At 42.7% G+C, this 23411-nt stretch overlaps 2 protein-coding genes across 2 annotated transcripts in view; both read left to right on the top strand.

Annotated features, from left to right (window-relative positions):
* Positions 1 to 2635: 2635 nt before the first annotated feature.
* Positions 2636 to 5990, top strand: LOC129837919 (scaffold attachment factor B1-like). Its single transcript, XM_055904452.1, has 4 exons — positions 2636 to 2739; positions 3641 to 3905; positions 4050 to 4252; positions 4974 to 5990. Exons 1-4 carry the CDS (start codon positions 2706 to 2708, stop codon positions 5309 to 5311), a joined length of 840 nt encoding a protein of 279 aa, XP_055760427.1. The 5' UTR covers positions 2636 to 2705; the 3' UTR covers positions 5312 to 5990.
* A 207-nt stretch (positions 5991 to 6197) lies between these two features.
* LOC129837912 (phosphoribosyl pyrophosphate synthase-associated protein 1-like) overlaps positions 6198 to 23411 on the top strand; it is a 28559-nt gene continuing 11345 nt past the window's right edge. The window contains exons 1-4 of the mRNA XM_055904440.1: positions 6198 to 6781; positions 15149 to 15201; positions 19297 to 19363; positions 23049 to 23221. Coding sequence (XP_055760415.1) covers positions 6699 to 6781; positions 15149 to 15201; positions 19297 to 19363; positions 23049 to 23221 — 376 coding nt within the window. The 5' untranslated portion in view covers positions 6198 to 6698. The remainder of the gene's footprint in view (positions 6782 to 15148; positions 15202 to 19296; positions 19364 to 23048; positions 23222 to 23411) is intronic.

The raw sequence follows: 23411 nt of genomic DNA, 5'->3' as shown, positions 1-23411 counted from the left end.
AAGTCACAGACTACTCATACATGTACTGTATAAAGCATTTGTACTGTGTAAATGTAGCTTGGGCCAAGTTAGCGTCTATGATGATAGTGTATGATAGTATTCATATTATCGCCTCTCCATCTCAGACCTTGCAGGAAGTAAGCAACACTGACGCTTCGAACACACCGACAGCGTCATTGGGCAAAACAGTACGCAGCATCATCCGGGATATGTGTACAACAAAAGTTCAACATTCACCTTCTGCTACCATTTCTGTCAAGCCGTCTCGGCATACAGTTTGACGCATACGTTCGATGTATGCACCACACAGAACGCTCTGCGACGCAACGCTGCAAGGCAAACGCAGCGCTTCATTGGAAATTCTGGCGTGCCAAAATGCAATGACGCTGTCGGTGTGATCGAAGCGTGAGTGTAAAAAAAAACATTAGGAAGGCATGCTCTTCCCATGACATAGACTGACCAGGTGAAAGCTATGATCCCTTATTGATGTCACCTGTTAAATCCACTTCAATCAGTGTAGATCAGGGGTCTCCAACCTTTCCTAGCATGAGAGCCTTGTTTCAGGTCCTGAGCTACAAGCAGTCAGATTTGGGTATGTCATTTTAGGCTACATTTTTTAAAAGGGCCAAATTCTTAATTAATTGAAAAGGTTTTGGGGGAAATTATTTCTGTCAACCTACAAGATGGTTATCACATTAACTGCCTACACACAGAGTGATAGACACACGTGTGCACCACACAGACAGACAGGGGCAATATTGTTGGAAATTAATTGGAAGATATTGTGTTAGGTTTGGCTTTTTAAGCCAATAATGGCTAACCAGGGGTGGGATAATGTCTAGTTGCGTTGATTTAAATAGTAGCTGGGAGCTTGAGGGGTCTGATACTTGTGAGATTTGTTTATGATAGTTTGCGGTGGAACACGTGAAAATTGCATGTACTTTCAGAATTGTTTGGCGAGCTATTCATAGGTGGGCTACGAGCTACTGGTAGCTTACGGGCTACAAACTACTGGTAGCTTACGGGCTACGAGCCACTGGTAGCTTATGGGCTACGAGCTACTGGTAGCTTACGGGCTACGAGCTACTGGTAGCTTACCAGCTACTGGTATTTTACGAGTAGCTTACGAGCTACTGGTAGCTTACGAGTAGCTTACGAGCTACTGGTAGCTTACGAGCTACTAGTAGCTTACAGGCTACGATCGACCTGTTGGAAATTCCTGGTTTAAATGAAGAGGAGACGGGTTAAAGAAGGATTTTTAAGCCTTGAGACAACTGAGACATGGATTGTGTACGTGTTCCATTCTGAGGGTAAAAGGGTAAAACAAAAGATTGAACTGCCTTTGAACGGGTATTGTAGTAGGTACCAGGCGCACCAGTTTGAGTGTGTCAAGAACTGCAGAGCTGCTGGGTTTTTCACGCTCAACAGTTTTACGTGTGTATTAAGAATGGTCCAACACCGAAAGGACATCCAGCCAACTTGACACAACTGTGGGAAGCATTGGAGTCAAAATGGGCCAACATTCCTGTGGAACGCTTTTGACACCTTGTAGTCCATTCCATTCCCTGACGAATTGAGGCTGTTCTGACGGCAAAAGGGGTGCAACTTAATATTAGGTGTTCCTAATGTTTTGTACACTCAGTGTAGATGTACGTTTGTCTTCTTCAATGAGACACTGGTCAAGTAGGTCATCTCTAAGAGTGTCCCGAATGCACCCTATGCCTTACTTTTGCACTACTTTTGACCAGAGCCCTATGGCACTGGTCAAAAGTAGTGCGGTCAAAAGTAGTGCACTATATATAGGGAATAGGGTGCTATTTAGGATACAGCCTAGATGTGTGTTTTTAGGAGTGCGCCTACTCTGGTCTGATGGGGTAGAGACCATTATAATGACTATTGCATAACTATTATGGTGATGTGTTATACACAGCACATTAAGCCTGTCCAATACCTCAGTATATTTCATTAGCTCCAAGTCACTGTGACAAGATAAGTGCCTTGCGTTTGGCCAGTAACTGAAAGGTCGCTTGTTCGAATCTCCAGGCAAACTAGGTGAAAAATCGGTCAATGTGCCCTTGAGCAAGGCACTTCACCCTAATTGCTCTGGTTAAGAGCGCCTGTCAAATGACTAAAATGTGAGAGAGTTGCAGGGGGGCAGAGTGATGTGTGTGTGTAAGTAAGCGAGGTGGATGAGGTCAAAAGGTTGGAGGTAAGAGACCACCTGAATACTGATGATATTCAAATTTAATTATTCAACACATAATTTCAGTAGCTCTTGACCTGGAGGGTATGACATTTGAAGTGACACTCATTCTGACTGTTTAATGTCAATAAAAATGTATCAGATGCAGAATAGCACAATCTTATGTAAATCAACCATGTATTCCAGATTTCCTGTTACCATGCCAAGTCAAAGCCACAAGTGAATATGTTTTGTATTATGGACTGCACAGAGCATCCAGACCCTTTTCTCTGTGATGATGGAATTGACTTCACTTATCAGAACATACCAGAAACTTTACGCGCGGTACTTTAACCCCATCTTGTGGACACTCGGCGGTCCTGCACAAATTTCGACTCGCCAGTTTTGCCAGATTTCCAGAGAAGTTGAGTTACACGTCAGAATGGAACCTGTACTGGTGAGTGGACGTGTACTGTGACCTCAACATTTTGTGTGTATCAGCTGATCCCGGATATATGCAGATATGGAACGTGTGGTGGAGATGGCAAATAACGGTGGTGAGCCCGACATAAACTGCTACGTCTGACATTACATATTTTATTGTTCATAAATCCATAACCAGCATTTGTCATTTTTATGCGGCTCGTGTGATTTTCCTGTGCGCGCGCTGGCCCATAATAAACAATGCAACATGTATACTTTAATATTCTAACTGTGTTGCCTCTGCATGGGTAGACGTGCCGTGCTGCTTGCACTTGTGCCTGGAATGGCAAAGCGTTTTAGCAACTATCCTACATCACCAGGCAAATAGGGGGCTTCGGCTTTTGCTTTGACAGTGAAAGTGATAATATCGGCTTTGTTTTGTATGACAGCTGATCCCCAATCGCAAACAAATAGCCTACAGGCCGTTCACAGTTAAATTACGTCAATGATTAAATACTTTGCCAGGGTTGTATTCATTATAGCCTATTCTGTTACAAATCGTTTCGCCCTGTTGCAAAACCGTTTACTCCAAACGGAAAACGCAAACGAGAGCTTCTCTTGGACAAATTAAAATAGAGCCCCACCCGTTTTCCTTCTTAAACGGAAACGGTTTCCAAAATGTATACAACCCAGGTATGTTTCCCTAACATTCACCAATGTGAACCCCTTATATTCAGCCCAGTAGTTTATCTTGCAGCTCCCTATAAAACATAATGTTGAACTTCTTAGCCTATGCATCACGATTGTATAAACTAGGCGGCCTACCAGTGGAGTTATTTCCTTACCATCTGGATTGTCTATCTACTTTCTGAAGTAGCAATTGAGGAGGAACAGTCAGTGAAGCTTGAACCAGTGTTAGAGGATAAGTGTACTAAGGCCCAGACCTCTTGGCAAAGGTCATATGAGGATTCTATACCAATAGTCTACGACTTAGATATCGCCTCTCACTTTTTCCGTCCCCTTTCCTCTCCCCAGGTTTCTCCCTCGCCGGTCCTTCCACCACTCCCCGCAAGCGACAGGTGCGATTCTCCGCCCGCCACGACATCCTGCTGCTCCGTGAGGTCATTGCTCAGAACCCGTTCTGTTCCAAGGAGTCGGGTCGTATCTGGGCCCGTGTCGGGGAGATCATTACTGCTGCCCTGCAGGACGAGAGCTTCGAGGTGGACGCCCGGCGTTGCAGGGAGAGGACCATGCTGCTGCTGGACTACTACAAGAAGCAGGACTTCCCCAGCCTACGCAGGTTGGTCAAGACTGGCCAGAAGTTGACATTAGACATACATACACAAGAGTCTACACAAGGCTTAATAGGAGGAATGTATTAGAAGCTGATACCTAACCCTGTGTGTCTGTGTCTGTTCATGCTTATGTGCCTGTATGTGTTCAGGTTTGGGACAGAGAGGCTGTATGCCCAGAAAGAAGACCTACTCCACGAGGTGTTGGAGCTGGAGGCAGAGAAGGGTCTTCTGGCCAGCGGGGAGAGTAAGTACCAGGATGAGGAACTCAGGAAACGAGCCCTGGAAGAGCTGGCTAGTCTACCAGAGCAGGACAAACCCATCATTATCTCCACACAAACAGGACAACCCAAAGGTAAGAACCCCATCCAAGTCTGTTTAGATCTGTGAGGTGAGAGAATAACTTTTAGATCTGTGATCATATCCAAAGGGAGGAAGGAAATAGGACACACACCTGAAGAGAATACTGTTATTATAGCCCTACTGTGACCAAACCAGTGGTTCTCCTGTAATTGCTTACAATGCACTGCCCTTGCCCCACCTAAAACACTATTCTCCTGTTTTAGAATGCCCTGCCCTTGCCCCACCTAAAACAGTATTTTCTTGTTTTAGAATGCCCTGCCCTTGCCCCACCTAAAACAGTATTCTCCTGTTTTAGAATGCCCTGCCCTTGCCCCACCTAAAACAGTATTCTCCTGTTTTAGAATGCCCTGCCCTTGCCCCACCTAAAACAGTATTCTCCTGTTTTAGAATGCCCTGCCCTTGCCCCACCCAAAACAGTATTCTCCTGTTTTAGAATGCCCTGCCCTTGCCCCACCTAAAACAGTATTCTCCTGTTTTAGAATGCCCTGCCCTTGCAGAATACTACAGAATACTGAGAATACTGTTTTAGGTGGCCTGCCCTTGCCTCACCTCCTATGTGTGTCGGTACTCAAGAGACTCACACAGTGACATGTTTGCTCCTCAGCAAAAATGTTTGAGTGACTACAGACCAAAAAACGTTGACCTTTTGAGACGTTATCCTCCCCATCTCAACTATGTCCCTCTCTATTCTCTCCCCTCCCTGCCCCCTTCAGTCTCCATGACCCCAGAGCCCGAGGAGGAGCAGGAGGACCTGGCAGAGCTCTCGCTAGTCTCGGCGGCGCCCATGGCCAAGCAGCCTTGCCAATGCTGCTGCCAGACCTACTCAGAGATCCTCAGCTTCCTGGAGAAGCGCTCGGAGGCGGAACAACGACTGCGGGAGGAGGAGCTATCGCTGAGGAGGGAGGAGCTAGAGATCCAGAGGAGTAAGATCACTCTGGAGAGAGAGAGGCTGGGGGCGGAGAGGAAGGAGAGGGAGAGGAGGTTCGAGCTGGAGAGCCAGGAAAGACAGGTCATATTGGACCTGCTAAAGGAGAAGGTGCTCAAAGGATGAGAGGATTGGTGGGGTGGTGGCGGGGGGCAGGTGCTGAAGTAACCCTAGGTGTATGGTGTGGACATAACATTAAGACATTGGGAGGGTGGTACTACCTCTGGATCGCACCCTCTGCACTTTGTTCTACGCCAATGGCCTTAGTGAAGGAATCAGCTGTGACACCCATATCCAAGTGTGTGGATCCATGCCTAGCATTGAGTTAAGCTGGATGACCGCGTTCCACAAGGACACTGTGACTAAAAATAGGTAGCACGTCCTCACACTGTACATACCCATACATTATCTTATTAAACAAACCCTTTGGTGATAGAATAACAAGCTGTTCAACAAAAGTATGTTTTATAGTGAAAAGACAAATTGCCAACAATTCTCCCAATGTCAATTAACTCTGGTCAATTCTGACTTTATGGTCATTATTATGAAGCTGTTCCTGCTGAAAATTCCAAGAAAGTACTTGCATAACCTACTAATGATATGGATGGCTGCACGCAATTTAGAAACTGTATTTGTCAATTGAGGAAAGAGTGAAGAAAAGTTTAAATACAGTATGTAGGCTAATTAGATTTCTAGGAAATACGACAAAGTTGTGTAACAATTGTTTACTTATTTGTATTGTATTGAATTACATATGACATACCGTTCCCCCTGAAATACCACTTTTTAAACATTTAAAACAGAATGTTACCTACATGTTTCTTCAATATAACCCATTACTTTAGCGACTCTTTACGTCTTTTGACGCCTGCTACGTAAGGTTACTCTTTGACCTCGCGCATGATTGAAGTGCTCTGAGTGGTTGAAAATTCGAACAAACCACCCTCCTCTGTTCCAAAGCAGCACTCGCATTGGATTATTCTACTGCCAATATGTTAATCTTGGGCTACCCAATGAAATTACTCGTTTTCTTTTCTTTGATGCAACCTCATTGCTACAAAGTTTACATTAGCTACGATAGAAGCAACATTGTATAGACGTTTTGAGATTATACGAGTCTGATATAGTGTATTTCTATTGCAAAAATATTTTTCAAATTGAAGAATTAGGTGGAGCGCGTTTTTCATAGAGTAGCTTTCAGATCTATATGCGGATGTGGAACAACTCAGTTTATCCGTTTTCTAGTTTGTTAGACCAGTCAGACTGCGATCGATAAATAGACTTGTTTACTTACGCCAGTTATGTAGGTTAGCTACATGTAGGCCAGGGTTTATGCTTTGAGATTTTGTAACATTCCGCGCTCATTCGACGTATTTCCGTGTTCTTAAATCCTGCATTTATAGTCGATATTGTCAATGTGAGGAGGCAAAATACGTGGTTATTGACTTTTATTGAGCTTCAACTCTCGTCTGTCATTCTCACACTTCAAAGTTTTCCCTATAGTCACTCAACAATGAATATCTCAAAAAGTGGGTACCGTGTCTTTTCTGCCAACTCGACCACCGCATGCACAGAGCTCGCCAAGAAGATCACAGAGTAAGTAAATGAATCTCTTGAAACTCCCTCAAATGACATGTTTTTCTCTTCAACTGGATTTTGAACGTAGTTAAGACAAATTAGTGATGTCCTAGCGCAGTGGTTCTCAAATTTTTGCAGTTACTGTACAACCAACTGAGTTTTGCTTTGCCGGAGTACCCTTGAAGTACCCCCTCGTGCATTTTAGCAGTAGGCCTATGGTCTCATGAGTCTTAAGTACCCCCTGTGGATAGGCCAAGTACCCCTGGGAACCACTGGTCTAGTGGTATAGGCCGCTGCTTCTAGAGAACATGTACCGCTGCCAGTGTGGGTTTGAATCCGGCCCAGTGCTCTTTCAGCAAAAACGTTCCTCTCTCACATCCAATAAACAATAAAATAAGTAAGGGACAGGACTGCCCCCTTCCTTTAAAAAACAAACAAACAAAGTAGTGTGAAAATATCAGAATTGGGCTGTCTGTGTAAAAGTAGCCTATTAAGTCTACTTTCAGGTCGCTAGACTCCAGAGGATCTGTCACTCAAAATTGCAAGGATGAGAGAGAGGATGATGTCTCACATAACTTTAAGAGACTTCAAGCAAACTGGGCTAACAAACAGATCCCATTCTCGGCAAACAGTATTTCAAACATAGGAGCAGTTACAGCTGCTTCCCCGGCCCCAGACTGCTCTGTTTTTACGATTCACATGTTTAAGATACAAGTGCATCGGTCCGCGGACTCCAAACCGATCCAAATGGAACATGCATTGGTCAGAAAATTCATTCACTAGAGATACTGGTTTAAAGTCCAGGCTCAGTCGCGACCAGGAGACCCATGGGGCGCCGCACAATTGGCCCAGTGTCGTCCGGGTTAGGGGAGGGTTTGGCTGGCAAGGATGTCTTTGTCCCATAGCGCTCTTGCGACTCCTGTGGCAGGCTGGGCGCATGCACGCTGACAAGGTCGCCAGGTGTATGGTGTTTCCTCCGACACATTGGTGTGGCTGGCTTCCGGTTTAAGGGAACATTGTGTCAAGAAGCAGAGCGGCTTGGTTGGGTCGTGTTTCGGAGGACGCACGGCTCTCGACCTTCGCCTCTCCCGAGTCCATACCAGGAGTTGCAGCGATGAGACAAGACTGTAAGTACCAATTGGATACCACGAAAAAGGGGTAAAAAAAAAAGGTGAATGTAAGCGCTCATCATTTCAAAAAAAGCTAAATCATTTTTAGAAACAGGAGTTTGGCCATTGCAGCGAGCCACTGGGGATGCTAAACACCCTTTTGGCCACCCTTGCCTGGCTGGGCAGAGATGCATAGTTGTTTTATTTTTCTATAGGTTGTCCTAAAAGTTTTTAAGCAAAATAATCCAATCAAAATGGAAAGCTCCTTGAAAGTGGGAATATGCCTGGCCTATTGGGCCAAAATCAATTATGGCCTACTGTATAGATAATAGAACAACAGTGAACAAAACTTTTAAGAGATCTGATTTTTAGATTAGAAATACTTTGCAACAATGACACACTTATCTATCCACCTTGTTCCTTTCTTTTAGCTTTTAGTAAGTTTACATACACCTTAGCCAAATACATTTGAACTCAGTTTTTCACAATTCCTGACATTTAATCCAAGTAAAAATTCCCTGTCTAGGGTCAGTTAGATCACCACTTTATTTGAAGAATGTGAAATGTCAGAATAATAGTACAGAGAATGATTTATTTAAGCTTTTATTTCTTTCATCACATTCCCAGTGGGTCAGAAGTTTACATATAATCATTAATATTTGGTAACATTGCCTTTAAATTGTTTAAGTTGGGTCGAACGTTTCAGGTAGCCTTCCACAAGCTTCCCACAATAAATTGGGGGAATTTTGGCCCATTACTCCTGACAGAGCTGGTGTAACTGAGTCAGATTTATAGGCCTCCTATTATAGGCTTCCTCCCTCCTTGCTCGCACACGCTTTTTCAGTTCTGCCCACATATTTTCTATGGGATTGAGGTCAGGGCTTTGTGATGGCCACTCCAATACCTTGACTTTGTTGTCCTTAAGCCATTTTGCCACAACTTTGGAAGTATGCTTGGGGTCATTGTCCATTTGGAAGACCCATTTGCGACCAAGCTTTAACTTCCTGACTGATGTCTTGAGATGTTGCTTCAATATATCCACATAATTTTCATGCTAATGATGCCATCTATTTTGTGAAGTGCACCAGTACATTCTGCAGCAAAGCACCACCACAACATGTTGCTGCCACCCCCGTGCTTCACGGTTGGGATGGTGTTCTTTGGCTTGCAAGCCTCCCCCTTTTTCCTCCAAACATAACGATGGTCATTTTGGCCAAACAGTTCTATTTTTGTTTCATCAGACCAGAGGACATTTCTCCAAAAAGTATGATCTTTGTCCCCATGTGCAGTTGCGAACCCTAGTCTGTCTTTTTTTATGGCGGTTTTGGAGCAGTGGCTTCTTCCTTGCTGAGCGGCCTTTCAGGTTATGTCGATATAGGACTCCTTTTTCTGTGGATATAGATACTTTTGTACCTGTTTCCTCCAGCATCTTCACAATGTCCTTTGTTGTTCTGGGATTGATTTGCACTTTTCACACCTCCAATTTTTTCTGAGGTCTTGGCTAGTTTCTTTTGATTTTACCATGATGTCAAGCAAAGATGCACAGAGTTTGAAGGTAGGCCTTGAAATACATCCACAGGTACACCTCCAATTGACTCAAATGATGTCAATTAGCCTATCAGAAGCTTCTAAAGCCATGACATTTTCTGGAATTTTCCAAGCTGTTTAAAGGCACAGTCAACTTTGTGTAAACTTCTGACCCACCGGAATTGTGATACAGTGAATTATAAGTGAAACAATCTGTCTGTAAATTGTTGGAAAAATGACTTGTGTCATGCACAAAGTAGATGTCCTAACCGACTTGCCAAAACTATAGTTTGTTAACAAGAAATTTGTGGAGTGGTTGAAGAAACGAGTTTTAATGACTCCAACCTAAGTGTATGTAAACTTCTGACTTCAACTGTATACACAAAAGTATATTCGCATCACTAGGCAACACAGAACCACACTGACCCATTGTAAAATGAGCGGCTATTCTTCCCATATTAAAAAAATATCCAAGTCCAACATGCCTAGCCCTGCCCACTGGGGCTTGGCTTACGGAGCGCTCTTCGTATAGTTGTATTCCATCGGCTCGAATTCTCTCACCACACCGGTGCAACGTTATCCTCCCATTGTGGATCACCTGGGCCGCATTTTAATTTCATTAACCATGTTGTGGGCCTTGGAAAACTACTCACCGTTTGTTTACACTTTTTTCAGTCATGTTACATCATTGACAAGCTAGCTAATAATGTAACTTTACCAGTATATCCAAACCTTTTGGGGCAAAGAGAGAGAAGGGATAGCTTCTTCAGGATATCAATGATCATAGCAAAGAATGAATGACATCTCTTGCACCTGACATATTTAGAGATGGTGGACAATTTTCAAGGTAATGCACTCAATAGAACAATTGTGTTTACACAATGTAGAGACCTAATATTCCACAAATAACAGGTATTCATATAAACATTTGAGCTTTTATAATAAACAAATGTCTTTACACCACCACTTTAGTGTTCAAAAGTACCCCTAGGCCCAATATAACCTGTATCTCAATCAAGATGGATTTTATTTTTAATCTAGTGCTCTTAAAATTGAATGTGGTGGGCCTTACTTTTCGTAGTGCTCCTAACAGCAAAATGTTAATTTAGAGCCCTGCTGACCAGGCCTAAAATTTCCCGGCGGCATTGACAGCCCTTGTGTGGCCGTAATGCCCCTTAAAAAAAATCCATGCCTTGCAGCCAAAGTGCTCCGAAGCACCTCTCACTCACACGGTTCTCTCAGATATCTCAGTTCTTATTAGCCAAATGCCCGTCACGTGATCGTGTCCTCACGGGCATCGCAGCTCTGAAGTAGGCTACTAGTGAAGACGGACACATCGGCGATGCAACGGTGAACGTCTTTCTTATCCAATTCCGAGGTGCGTATTGAAGATGTTAGAAGAACCGTCCACATTTACTTTTCGTCAGCCAAGATGAGTAAAACAGCAAAAGCACTAACCTATGTCAATCTGATATCCTCACATTACAAAGGTTTACGTATTCCATTGGACGGCTTGTCATTCGGTGCGAAAAATAAATATTCCAAGGAAAGACTCTGGGACAGTTGTTGGACAAAGGATCTCAAGTTAATACAGCCAGTGTATGTTAAAAAATACTTTTAAAAGCAATGAGGCTGATGCAACAGATCAGAACGTTTAGCTTAAAATGTTGATAAACTATTCGTCCATTTCTTCACATTATAAGCGCAGCAATGCACACAGGGCAGTATGCTATAAGCATGAATGTTCCAAAAATGCCATTAGCGGGAAAACCCCGCTCTCCAAAGCACACTGCATGGGTTGTTACTATGACTAGGATTGTGTTGAGAACATGAAAGAAATACTGCTTTCAATGGCATATGAGGAAGTGTTTATGAAAGAATCCCCTTAACATTCTTATGGTCGGAACGCGGTAAGACATGCCTCATAAAATGTCAAAAAGTCTAGGTTTTAGAGTTAAATGTACACTGCCATGGCCTCCCGAGTAGCGCAGCGGTCTAAGATACTGCTTCACAGTGCTTGAGGCGTCACTACAGACCTGTGTTCGATCCCAGGCTGTGTCACAACCGCCTGTTACCGGGAGTCCCATAAGGCAGCGTCCAGCGTGGTTAGGGGAGGGTTTAGCCAGCGGGGGGCTTTACTTGGCTCATTGCGCTCTAGTGACTCCTTGTTGCGGGCCGGGCGCCTGCAGGCTGACTTCGGTCGTCAGTTGAGCTGTGTTTCCTCCTACACATTGCTGCAGCTGGCTTCTGGGTTAAGCGGACGGGTGTTAAGAAGCGCGGTTTGGCGGGTCATGTTTTGGAGGATGCGTGACTCAACCGTCATCTCTATCGAGCATGTTGGGGAGTTGCAGCGATGAGACGAGATCGCAAATTGGATATCATGAAATTGGGTAACATTTTAGAATAATTTCAAAATAAATAAAATAATTTTAAAAGTTTTACTGCCTCTGCTCAGATTGCAAGGTGGGTGATGTTGCAATGGGCAACAGGCGTTGGCCTTTGCGAACAGTGCCTCGAGTATGACAGAATCAAGCCTTTAGACGTTAATATTAAATATCCTACATCATATTTGTCAAACATGACTGTAGTTTAGCGCATATATATCCTTTAGTTAACACAATCAACGTTTCCCTTCACTGTGGCAATTGTGATCAAATCAATGCGATATTAGCCACTTTCAATGAAACGTACCAAAACGATAAATGCAAGAGTTTGTTGTACGTTGTCGAATCTGTTTGAAACCAATGAAAGCCAGTCAGGGCATTGGGGAAATTTTGGTTTTCTTCAAAAAATGAATTGTTAGAATGGCTAAATCATTTAACAGTGTACCAGGGGTACTTGCTACTGTGATTCCTCAAATGCAGAGCCTGGTGGGAGTATTTTTTGAATACGAAATTATACTTATGTTATATTGTTTGCTAGCTCAGCTGATAAGCTAGCTCTGTCTCATTGACCACCAAACGTTGCTAACGCTAGCCACTTAACTTGTTCTTGCAATGTTTATTTACTAGGTAAGTTAGCCATGTTATTAATACAACTCGCATCTGCTGTCTACAATAGGATACAATTTGAGAGATCTGGTTTGCGCCAAGTGGTTGTAGCTTTGACAGCATGTTGACAATGAATTCAGAGCTATTCAGTGGCTAGCCACACTACAAACATACTTTTACCAGGTTCCCAAGAAGCAATTATAATAACAGTCCACCAAAACATACCCAAGAGTTTCTTGATTAGCAAGGGGCGGTGTGTGTTTAATTTCATTGTGAATTAAAAACACAGTGAGATAATTGTGAGATTTCGCCAGTGGTTAGAAGGGGGAAATTGGGCTTCCCGGGAAAATGTTGTCCACAACAGTAACCAAGGGGGTCTGGGCTTAGCAATGGGTCAATAGTCAAAGTTTAGCAAGGAGGAATGGGCAGTGAAGGCAGACACTGCTGGCTCACAAAGACTGCATCTTATCTTTGAGGGCTTCTGATGTCAGAATGTAAGTTAAAAGGAAGGGCAATCTCTCGGGGAAATTGTGTAGTTAAGTGTAACTATCTATATGAGCTGACTGTGTGTGTAAATGATGTATGTCTATGGTGTATGTACTATGTAGGCACCTGAGCTGACCCATAAGAGATACTAGGCATCTACATTACCTATCAGATTAGGGGGGACATTGTAGTCTATTATTTGTCGTCCCCCCCCCCCCCCCCCCCCCCCTCCACACACACTTTGGTTCTGAAATCACCATCACCCACTAATTAAACATGTCATTTTTGCAGATTAAGTGTACGAGGTAGGAATGTTTCAATATTTATTGTTTACAAATTGAGTCAATGAATATATACTGAATGTACAAAACATTAAGAGCAAGGGTTTGTTAATATTTGTCTTTCCCATTTACCCTCTAAATGGCACACACAATCCATGTCTCAATTGTCTCGAGCCTTAAAATCATTCTTTAACCAGTCTCCTCCACTTTATCAACACTGATTAAAGTATATTTAACAAGTGACATCAATAAGCTTCACCTGGTCAGTCTGTCACGGACAGTGCAGGTGTTCATAATGTTTTGTACACTTAGTGTATGGCACAACTGGATTCCACCCATCTCAAAATCGAATGGTTTCTACCAGAGAGATCTTCTCTTCTCGCTTTGGCCATGTAGTGCGCCTCACAAGTGATTGCTGTCCTTATTATTAAATTACCACCTTTACCCTGTATATCTAAAAATGAGCATATACACTGATTGTTTAATGCAAAATGACCAAAACTGTTGCTGATCGTGAACCTAAACAATCAAAATAATATCTATTGTAAGGCCTGTTCAGCAGTTATAGCCAGATGAGTCTGTTTGGGATCCTGAGTGGCGCAGCGGTCTAAGGCAGTGCTAGAGGCGTCACTTCAGACCCAGGTTCGATCCCGGGGTGTATCACAACCAGCCGTGATCGGGAGTCCCAATAACGGCGCACAGTTGGCCCAGCGTCGTCCGGGTTAGGGGAGGGTTTGGCTGGGGTAGGCAGTCATTGTAAATAAGAATTTGTTCTTATCTGACTTGCCTAGTTCGATAAAATTAAAAATGTGTTGTCTCTGGTAGATTACTTTTATTCCGGTAAAAATATTTTCAACAGCACATAGACTGCTGCACCACCCGGGAGCCCCATCTAAGGCACTTCATCTCAGTTCTCAAAACTCTGTTTCGAATCCAGGCTGTATCACAAGGAAAAGGGGGATATCTAGTCAGTTCTATAACTGAAATGTGTCTTCTGCATTTAACCCAACCCCTCACAAGCCTAAGATCACCATGCGCAATGCCAAGCATCGACTGGGGTGGTGTGAAGCTCACCGCCATTGGACTCTGGAGCAGTGGAATCGCGGTCTCTGCAGTGATGAATCATGTTTCACCATCTGGCAGTCCGACAGACGAATCTGGGTTTGGCTGATGCCAGGAGAACACTACCTGCCCTACTGCATAGTGCAAACTTTAATGTTTGGTGGAGGAATAATGGTCTGGGGCTGTCTGTCATGGTTTGGGCTCGGCCCCTTAGTTCCAATGAAGGATAATCTTAACGCTACGGCTTTCCTGTTTCAGCATGACAATGCCCCCATGCACAAATCAAGGTCCATACAGAAATGGATTGTTGAGATCGGTGTGGAAGAACTTGACTGGCCTGCACAGAACCCTTTACCTCAACCCAATCGAACACCTTTGGGATGAATTGGAACGCCGACTGCGAGCCAGGCCTCGTCGCCCAACATCAGTGCTTTCACTTCAGCGGATGGCGAGTAGCCATGTCATAAACAACTCACTTTGCATTTCTCACTGTTCTCACTCAATGTTTTTGTACGGTCAGGGCATTTGAGAAATGAGTGGACTAGTTAAGTAGCCTAGCAGTTAGTGTTGGGCCAGTAACAAATGTCGCTAGTTCGAATCCCCAAGCCGACAAGGTGAAAAATCTGTCGACGTGCCCATGAGCAAGACACTTAACCCTAAATGCTCCAGGTTCACCGTTGATAATGGCAGACCCTGGGTGTGACCCCACTCTCTGATTGTCTCTCTCGTTGAGTTTGAATATGCAAAAAAACAACATTTTCAATTCACACGTGCATAATACAATTGTACTTCTATGAAATAGGACAAATATAAGCACCCACAATAATAATCATTATTCTTATTAATAATAGTAATTGATGACAGTTGGGCATGTTGCTTACACGGTGGGTCCTGTTCTTTTACTGTCTAACATCTTCCTTCTCCTTGCAGACGGCTTGGCGTAGACTTGGGAAAGTCAGTTGTTTACCAAGAGTCCAACAGAGGTGAGATGCCAGGTTATCCTTTTCAGCTTCATACAGTATACACAGTGTTCAAAACATTAAGCACACCTTATATGTGAACGACCAGCTCGATTCGGTCTTATGTGGCAAAATTTTATTTAAAAAAATATTTTTTACGTTGGATTAAAGTAAACTTAGAGCTAGAAAATGGTATCATACACTACAGTTTGAGGAACAATTGGGAAAGTACTTCTTCTTTGAAAGTTGATAAACATGTAACCCCACATGTTGTTACACCTATTGGAGAGCTCTTTGTCTACACCCGTTCATTATCGTTCACACCCTCTTAAGCCTTAGCCCCACCCATCTCTACGGATTCACGTGAGGCCATTTGCTAAACCGAGTGAGTACAGTAGTGTACTAAACAAAGATTAAGACTAAAGGTTTATACTATGTCTATTGACATGTCTGTATACAGTTGTCGCAGTGACACCATGAACATTCTATTATCGTCCAACATCAAACTTATCGTTGTCGTTATGAAAAAGTATAAACACAGAAACGACAGGCTGTATGACATCAGCACCCTGGTGGTTCAAAATAGCATGACTGGTGTATTTTAACACCAATAAACCCATCTGTTTAAAAATGAATTTAGTTTATGTAAATCTAGCAAACCAGGCAACTAAAAGCAACTTTCTAAACAATGTTTTTTTCGTCGTTTCTAGCTTGTTAGAAACGTTTCTAACTTTACAAGTTAATGGCAAGCTAATTAGAGAAAATATCTTATGGTTGTGATTGTGACTAAATAAAATAATTTTAGTACTTGGACACTGTCTCGTTGGCCTAACGCTATATCCTAATTTGTCTTTGGTGCAGGTCATGTTCTTCACATTACCATTTCTGGTATCCATGCACTATATCAAATAAAATAAATGTTTATTTGTCACATGCATAGGATACAAAGGTGTTAACAGGACAGTGAAAGGTTACTTGCATAGTGGAGTCTTTCTAAAAATAATTTGAATAGTTTTTTAGACAACGAACCATAATCCCAACTCATGTTACTGTCCTTTATGAATCTACAGGTAGCTAAAGCTAAACAACTAGGTTCAATGTTACTTAGCTAACATTAGGCTATAGCTAGCAATGCAAATGGCTCTGAGATATGAATAATATTACTACACAGATCATACACATAATCTTAGCTAGCGAGACAGCCAGCTAACGTTAGCTAGCCAGCCAGCTAACGTTAGCTAGCCAGCCAGCTAACGTTAGCTAGCCAGCCAGCTAACGTTAGCTAGCCAGCCAGCTAACGTTAGCTAGCCAGCCAGCTAACGTTAGCTAGCCAGCCAGCTAACGTTAGCTAGCCAGCCAGCTAACGTTAGCTAGCCAGCCAGCTAACGTTAGCTAGCCAGCCAGCTAACGTTAGCTAGCCAGCTAACGTTAGCTAGCCAGCTAACGTTAGCTAGCCAGCTAACGTTAGCTAGCCAGCTAACGTTAGCTAGCCAGCTAACGTTAGCTAGCCAGCTAACTAACAGTACGCTTTAACTTCCAATGAAAATTATTTTCTGCCAATTAGAAACGGATAATATTGGAAAATGTAGCTAGCTAGGCTCTCTTACCCATATTCATAGATTAACATTTCTCCCTCACGGATGCCGTGGTTCACCTTATTTTGAAGATGTAATCCGGAGACAGGTGTTTTTTTACAACAGCCTTCTGTGCGTTCTCTTTTTGACTCCCTCTGCATATTTGCAGTCAAACGTCAGAATTTTCTCCATTTCCTTAGCTATCATACTCTGCTTCCACTGGGCATTCCACCGATTTCCAAACTGTCCTCACGAAAGTGGAAAACATTAGCAACACTTTTGCAGTCTTTGTGATATCTTTCAAAAAAGGAGCGTTTGAAAGGATTACCTATACATACTGAGCAGCTCATGTTATAGAAACAAGCGTGTCCAGCCCATCCATTATCTCAGCTAATCATGGCTAGCAGAAAGGTTCCTGTCTTTTTCCATAGCTTAACCAACAAGGCTCGTAATTTAACTATTTTATTTGTATTTACAGATGGAATACAATTTTGTTATTAAGGCACTTGAGAGTTCACATTACAGAAATAAGCATTTTGATTAAAAAAAATATCTTTACATACTGAGCAGCTCATGTTATAGAAACAAGCGTGTCCAGCCCATCCATTATCTCAGCTAATCATGGCTAGCAGAAAGGTTCCTGTCTTTTTCCATAGCTTAACCAACAAGGCTCGTAATTTAACTATTTTATTTGTATTTACAGATGGAATACAATTTTGTTATTAAGGCACTTGAGAGTTCACATTACAGAAATAAGCATTTTGATTAAAAAAAATATCTTTACATTCAAATACCTCATGTGAGTAGTGACGCGGCAGGAGTTTTCCTGAAACGAGTCACATTGAGTTGCACCCCCCCCCCCCCCCCCCACACTTTTGCCCTCAGAACAGCCTCAATTCGTGGGCCATGGACTCTACAAGGGGTCGAAAGCGTTCCACAGGGATGCTGGCCCATGTTGATTCCAATGCTTCCCAGAGATGTCAAGTTGGCTGGATGTTCTTTGGGTGGTGGACCATTCTTGACACACACAGGGAAACTCTTCAGTGTGAAAAACCCAGCAACGTTGTACTTCTTGACACAAACCAGTGCACCTGGCACCTGCTACCATACCTCGTTCAAAGGCACTTAAATATTTTGTTTTGCTCATTCACCCTCTGAATGGCGCACATACACAATCCATGTTTCAGTTGTCTTAGGTAAAGAAGGGTTTTTAAGCCTTGTCTCCTCCCCTTCATCTACACTGATTATGAAGTGGATTTAACAACTGACATCAATAAGGGATCATAGTTTTCATCTGGTCAGCCTGTCATGGAAAGTCCTTTAATGTTTTGTACACTCAGTGTATATAAAGTCCACAGGCTTACTATAGAACTATAGTATAGATCCCTTAAACTCAAATCTGGACCTCGAAGCCAGTTCCACTGCATCTTTTCATTGTTCCCCTTTAACCAGGGACTGATTTAGACCTGGGACACCAGGTGTGCAAGTAATTATCAGGTAGAACAGAAAACCAGCAGGCTCTGGACCTCGTAGTGTAAGAGTTAAATGTCCCTAGTATAAATCAAGTTTATTTATTTTTATTTTTATACAGTGTATACAGTGCATTCGGAAAGTATTCAGACCCTTTGACTTTTTCCACATGTTGTTACATTACAGCCCTATTCTAAAATTGATTAAATAGTTTTCTTTCATCATCAATCTATACACAATACCACAATGACAAAGCAAAAACAGGTTTAGACATTTTTGCAAATGTATTACATTTACATAAGTATTCAGACCCTTTACTCAGTAGTTTGTTGAAGCACCTTTGGCAGCGATTACAGCCTCAAGTCTTCTTAGGTATGACGCTACAAGCTTGGCACACCTGTATTTGGGGAGTTTCTTCAATGTTTCTCTGCAGATCGGCTATAGCTCTGTCAGATTGGATGGGGAGCGTCGCTGCACAGTTATTTTCAGGTCTCTCCAGAGAAGTTCGATCAGGTTTAAGTCCGGGCTCTGGCTGGGCCACTCAATGATATTCAGAGGCTTGTCCCAAAGCCACTCTTGCGTTGTCTTGGCTGTGTGCTTAGGGTCGATGTCCTGAGCACTCTGGAGCAGGTTTTCATCAATGATACTTTGGTCAGTTCAGCTTTCCCTCAATCCTGCCGCTGAAAAACATCCCCACAGCATGATACTGCCACCACCATGCTTCACTGTAGGGATGGTGCCAGGGTTCCTCCAGACGAGATGCTTGGCATTCTGGCCAAAGATCAATCTTGGTTTCATCACACCAAAGACTCTTCTATCACATAGTCTGAAAGTCTTTAGGTGCCTTTTGGCAAACTCCAAGCAGGCTGTCAACGTGCATTTTACTGAGGAGTGGCTTCCATCTGGCCACTGTACCATAAAGGCTTGATTTAATACATTTTAGAATAAGGCTTTAACATGAAGAAAATCAAGGGGTCTGAATACCTTCCGAATGCACCGTAGATGATGGTCGGCATACTGTATGTTGGGTTACTTGCTCCTGAAACTGATTTGCTTCTTTTTTTTATATTTACAGAAACCAGGGTGGACGTGAAGGAGTCTGTTCGTGGTCAAGACATCTTTATCATCCAGACCATTCCAAGGTGAGAGGATCCGGGTGTCTTTTCTTCTACACCATCTGAAATGAGTGTGTCTATTCTAGTTGGTTGGATAGGCCGTATCGCCACAGAACCAAATGGATCATTAGAAACTAGGTGAGAGGAAAGTAAATGTATTCCCTTGTGAAATCAGGCAGACGTTGTTGATCCATCGCTGATCAGTCAGAATGGCCCCCGTGGGGCTCTGTCTCCACCAACATCTTTTCATCCAGTGGTTATGTCATTCATTGGTTGGCAGGAGCTGCCTGGTGAAGTGAGAGAGCAATATTAACAGCCAGCTAGGGGGCACTGACCTGTGAAGAGTAACTTTCCTGAACTTTTTATGTATCTTAATCGAAAACCAGATGTTTTTGGCTTATTTATAGTGAAACGCATCAATTCCGGTCTTCATTTTGACAGTTCATTGCAAAAGTGATATTTAGGTATTTTAGTAGTAAATCTAGCTCTTTTTGTATCTAGCGGTTAAATTCAACCATTTGAAATCATAATGTAAAGAAGGCACCTTAATATAGTGCCTCTTCAGCATCTCAAGGGTGGGGTATGAAATCCACTCCCTTCTAGATGTGCTGGGTGGTACCACCTCAAGGCTCACTATTAAAGCAGGTGACAGCACGCCTTATTTGCAATGGTCTTGGTAAGTGGAGTGTGCTAATTTAGTGTGCCAGTTTTTTTTATCCTGACTAAACTACTGACGTTACACAACTCAAAAGGCAGTAAGGCACATTTCCACATATGACCAAATTCAATGTTTTTGATTACCGTTTCATACCTTTCTGTGCTTTTACGAAGAATAAAAACGTGGGCTATGAGGATTTTACGTTTTATATTCGTAGGTATGTCCATCATAACGAGAAATAGATGACAATGGTGGCCATGTCAACTCATATTTTCTCCCAACTGCTATGACTAATTGGTGGCTCATAGTTCAATGGTTGGGAGTTCTAATCCCACATGAGCAAGATATACATTTTTATTTCAAACCCTTAATTTACAAATTTTATCCCTGGTAGTAGTTGTAGGGTTTTACTCGCCTGTGCTGCACCCTTAGGTGAGACAAAAAAATTGCTGCCCCTTCAAGAATACTCCCAGTAAGCACAAATGTTGGAAAGACGTCTAAAATACATTTTTCCAGACGTTGGGTTCAATTTAGGTTCTGAATGAAAGGTAAAAAGACATCTATTCCGGACGTTGAAATAATGTTCGTTTTCGGTTCTGAATGAAAGTTGACAAGATGTAATTCATAGATGTCTGTTTGTTCCAAATAAAGGCTGGTCCAGACCGGACAAAAAAATACGTCCAAAAGGCGTCAGCATCGGTCTGTGCTTACTGAGGTATAGCCTACTGCAGGGATGGGGAACTCCAGTCCTTGGGGGTGGGAGGGGAGTCAAACTTTTTCCACATCCCTAGTCAACACAGCTGCTGAAACTAATTCCATTCTAAACTGAAGATAATGATTAGTTGATTATTGGTGTCAGATGTGTTATCTAGGGCAGAAGTGTGACACGAATCATCCCTGGCCTACAGTATTGTCTAAAATGTAATTTTATGAATGCCCATCTGTGTGGTAGGCCTACCATTGGTAAAAAACAAAAAAAGACGACCGGACCAAAAAAAGACGTCCAAAAGACGGTGTCGGTCCGTGCTTGCTGGGGTGTAGCCTACCATGTCAGCCCACAATGGTGTAGGCCCATCATTTGTGAAACAGGCCGTTGCATTGGCGTTATTAGTCCTTAGTCCTGATTCCTGTGACTAATAAATGTTGCTATTTAAGCTGTATCACCTATCCAATTTTATCAGTAGGAGTTATTCTGAGCCTATTTGCAATGTGTTTACACAGCGGGAAATACAGAATTTTATTTTTCACTATCAGCTTGTAAAAAATGTACGCATACAAACTTGAAACCACTGATCATGAAATTTAGCCCACGGGATGAATGTCCTGGAGAGCAATTCTGAGTAGCCTGATTGTCTATTTTACTTTGACCTGTCCTGTTTTTAGGATATGTTTGTTAATGTCAGTGCATTCTTTATTTGATTGGAATGCTGTTTAGGTTAGGCTATTTGATTGGGATAAACCTGTATGATGTAAAAAGCGTCCGTCTCATTACATTGTCATACATTTTATCTCCAGCCTGTAGGCTACAGAAAAGGCCACATACTCGTTCTACCATATGCTACATGATTTATGTCATTTCCGTTGATGGTATGTTGGTGGAACGCCGCAGCGCTGTCTCTCTCCAACAGCGCCCTGGAGAGGTGCGCTTGGAATGGACAAGATAAATATTTTGCGTCCCTGCCTTTGACAAAGTTTGCACTGCTTATCATAGGGCAGCATCAGCGCTCACTTTAAAAGCCCATATGCCACAGGTTGAGAGAAGTTGTCATTGTTTTTGGGCAGAATTATGTGATGTGTTGTTGGAGGTGAATCTTGGTCAATTTAGCTCAGAAAATAGCACCCTAGTCAATCTGACACCATAGGTGTTCACCTAATCCTACCTAATGAGCGGGCCGGCCCTGGTACCCAAGACTAATCTGTGAGTTAATTTGACAATTGGGAAAAGAGCTACTGTGTAAATAATGTAATACAGGTTGGATTGAATTGAGCCCCTAATCTTCATTTTCAAGCTGACGAATGCATTTGATTCCCAACACAATACTGCAATAAATGTGAGTCCACATTTTAAAATATATATTTGTTTGCATCCCAAGGGGGATTCGATCTTAAACCGCAAGTGGCAATAGATGTCAGGAACTTGGTGACTAACCACTGTGAGCTGACTGTCCAGAGATGTATTTGCTTACAATGCACATCACTTTATTAGATGATGCTTTAGTGAGAAAGTGTTGGGAGCAGGTATAACTGTTTACCCACCCCCGAAATGAATATTTATGAGTAATTCCCCCCCAACCACAACTTCTCCCCCGAATGCATTTTTAGAACATATGAAGGGTTGGGCAAAGGGTGAAATTGGGGTTGAGTTACTCTTTAATGATTGTGGTTGGCTCTGCTGTTTTCAGGATGCTGCCTAGGCCAAATCTACTCTGGCACTACCTCATTGCACTCTTTGTATGAGTTAAGCTTCAAATTATAGTGTTTGTAACAGTGCATCAAGTCCCCAACAAAGTTTGCCTCTGCTTCTCTCATGAACCGGCTGAATCCCCTACAACAATGGAGTCGTTCTTCGATATGATCTTGCGGGGCTTAATTATTTAGAAATGCCCCAAAAGCTTTCAAGGTTATACTTCAGGGTTTAGGGAACGACTATTAGTGTGGCGCTCAAGTAAGTTAACATTGTAGGATACTGACTAGCGTCATAGACTCACTCAAATGTGTAGTGGATGTGTTTCAACAAAGACGAGTGTTCACTCTGTGAGCATAAACATTCTGTGGGGCCAATGTGGTCTTGAGACGCGCCGACATCTTGAATTCTGTACCACGTCAGTTACTACGACATGCACATTTTAAAACCATAACACAGCAGCCAGTTTTATTCAACAGTTTACTGAAATATCTACAATAACTACTCTTGACTCTATCTTACTTATCTTATCTCTATCCAAATATCTACACATACTACTCTTTATCTCACTCTTGCTTATCTTATTACATTATCTTATCTCTGTCCGTCTGTCTCCATCGCCTTTTGAACGGTTCTTTTGTCCTGCCCAGAGATGTGAACACGGCCATCATGGAGCTGCTGGTCATGGCCTACGCTCTCAAGACTAACTGTGCCAAGAACATCATTGGGGTCATCCCCTACTTCCCTTACAGCAAGCAGTGCAAGATGAGGAAAAGGGGCTCCATTGTCTGCAAGTTGCTGGCCTCCATGCTCGCCAAAGCCGGTATGATACTATATGGCTACTGCATGCATCATGTGGTTTTCTTGTTGTTGTGATACCAATATAAACCAAAAATGGTTGCATAAATGGTTACAATGTTTTAGGAAGATGGTTAAAACACTGCTAAGATAAGTTGTACACAAAGGAATCATTTGGTAGGAGTTATACACATAGTTATTATGAAAAAGAATGC

This window comes from Salvelinus fontinalis, chromosome 3, assembly GCF_029448725.1.
Source record: "Salvelinus fontinalis isolate EN_2023a chromosome 3, ASM2944872v1, whole genome shotgun sequence".
In the NCBI taxonomy this organism is placed as follows: domain Eukaryota; kingdom Metazoa; phylum Chordata; class Actinopteri; order Salmoniformes; family Salmonidae; genus Salvelinus; species Salvelinus fontinalis.
This window is presented reverse-complemented; position numbering and strand designations above follow the sequence as displayed.

Coding starts and splice junctions, on each gene's coding strand:
- LOC129837919 (XM_055904452.1), top strand. CDS start 2,706: ATGGAACGTGTGGTGGAGATGGCAAATAACGGTG. Junction 2,740..3,640: donor GGAGATGGCAAATAACGGTG/GTGAGCCCGACA, acceptor TCCTCTCCCCAG/GTTTCTCCCTCGCCGGTCCT. Junction 3,906..4,049: donor GACTTCCCCAGCCTACGCAG/GTTGGTCAAGAC, acceptor GTATGTGTTCAG/GTTTGGGACAGAGAGGCTGT.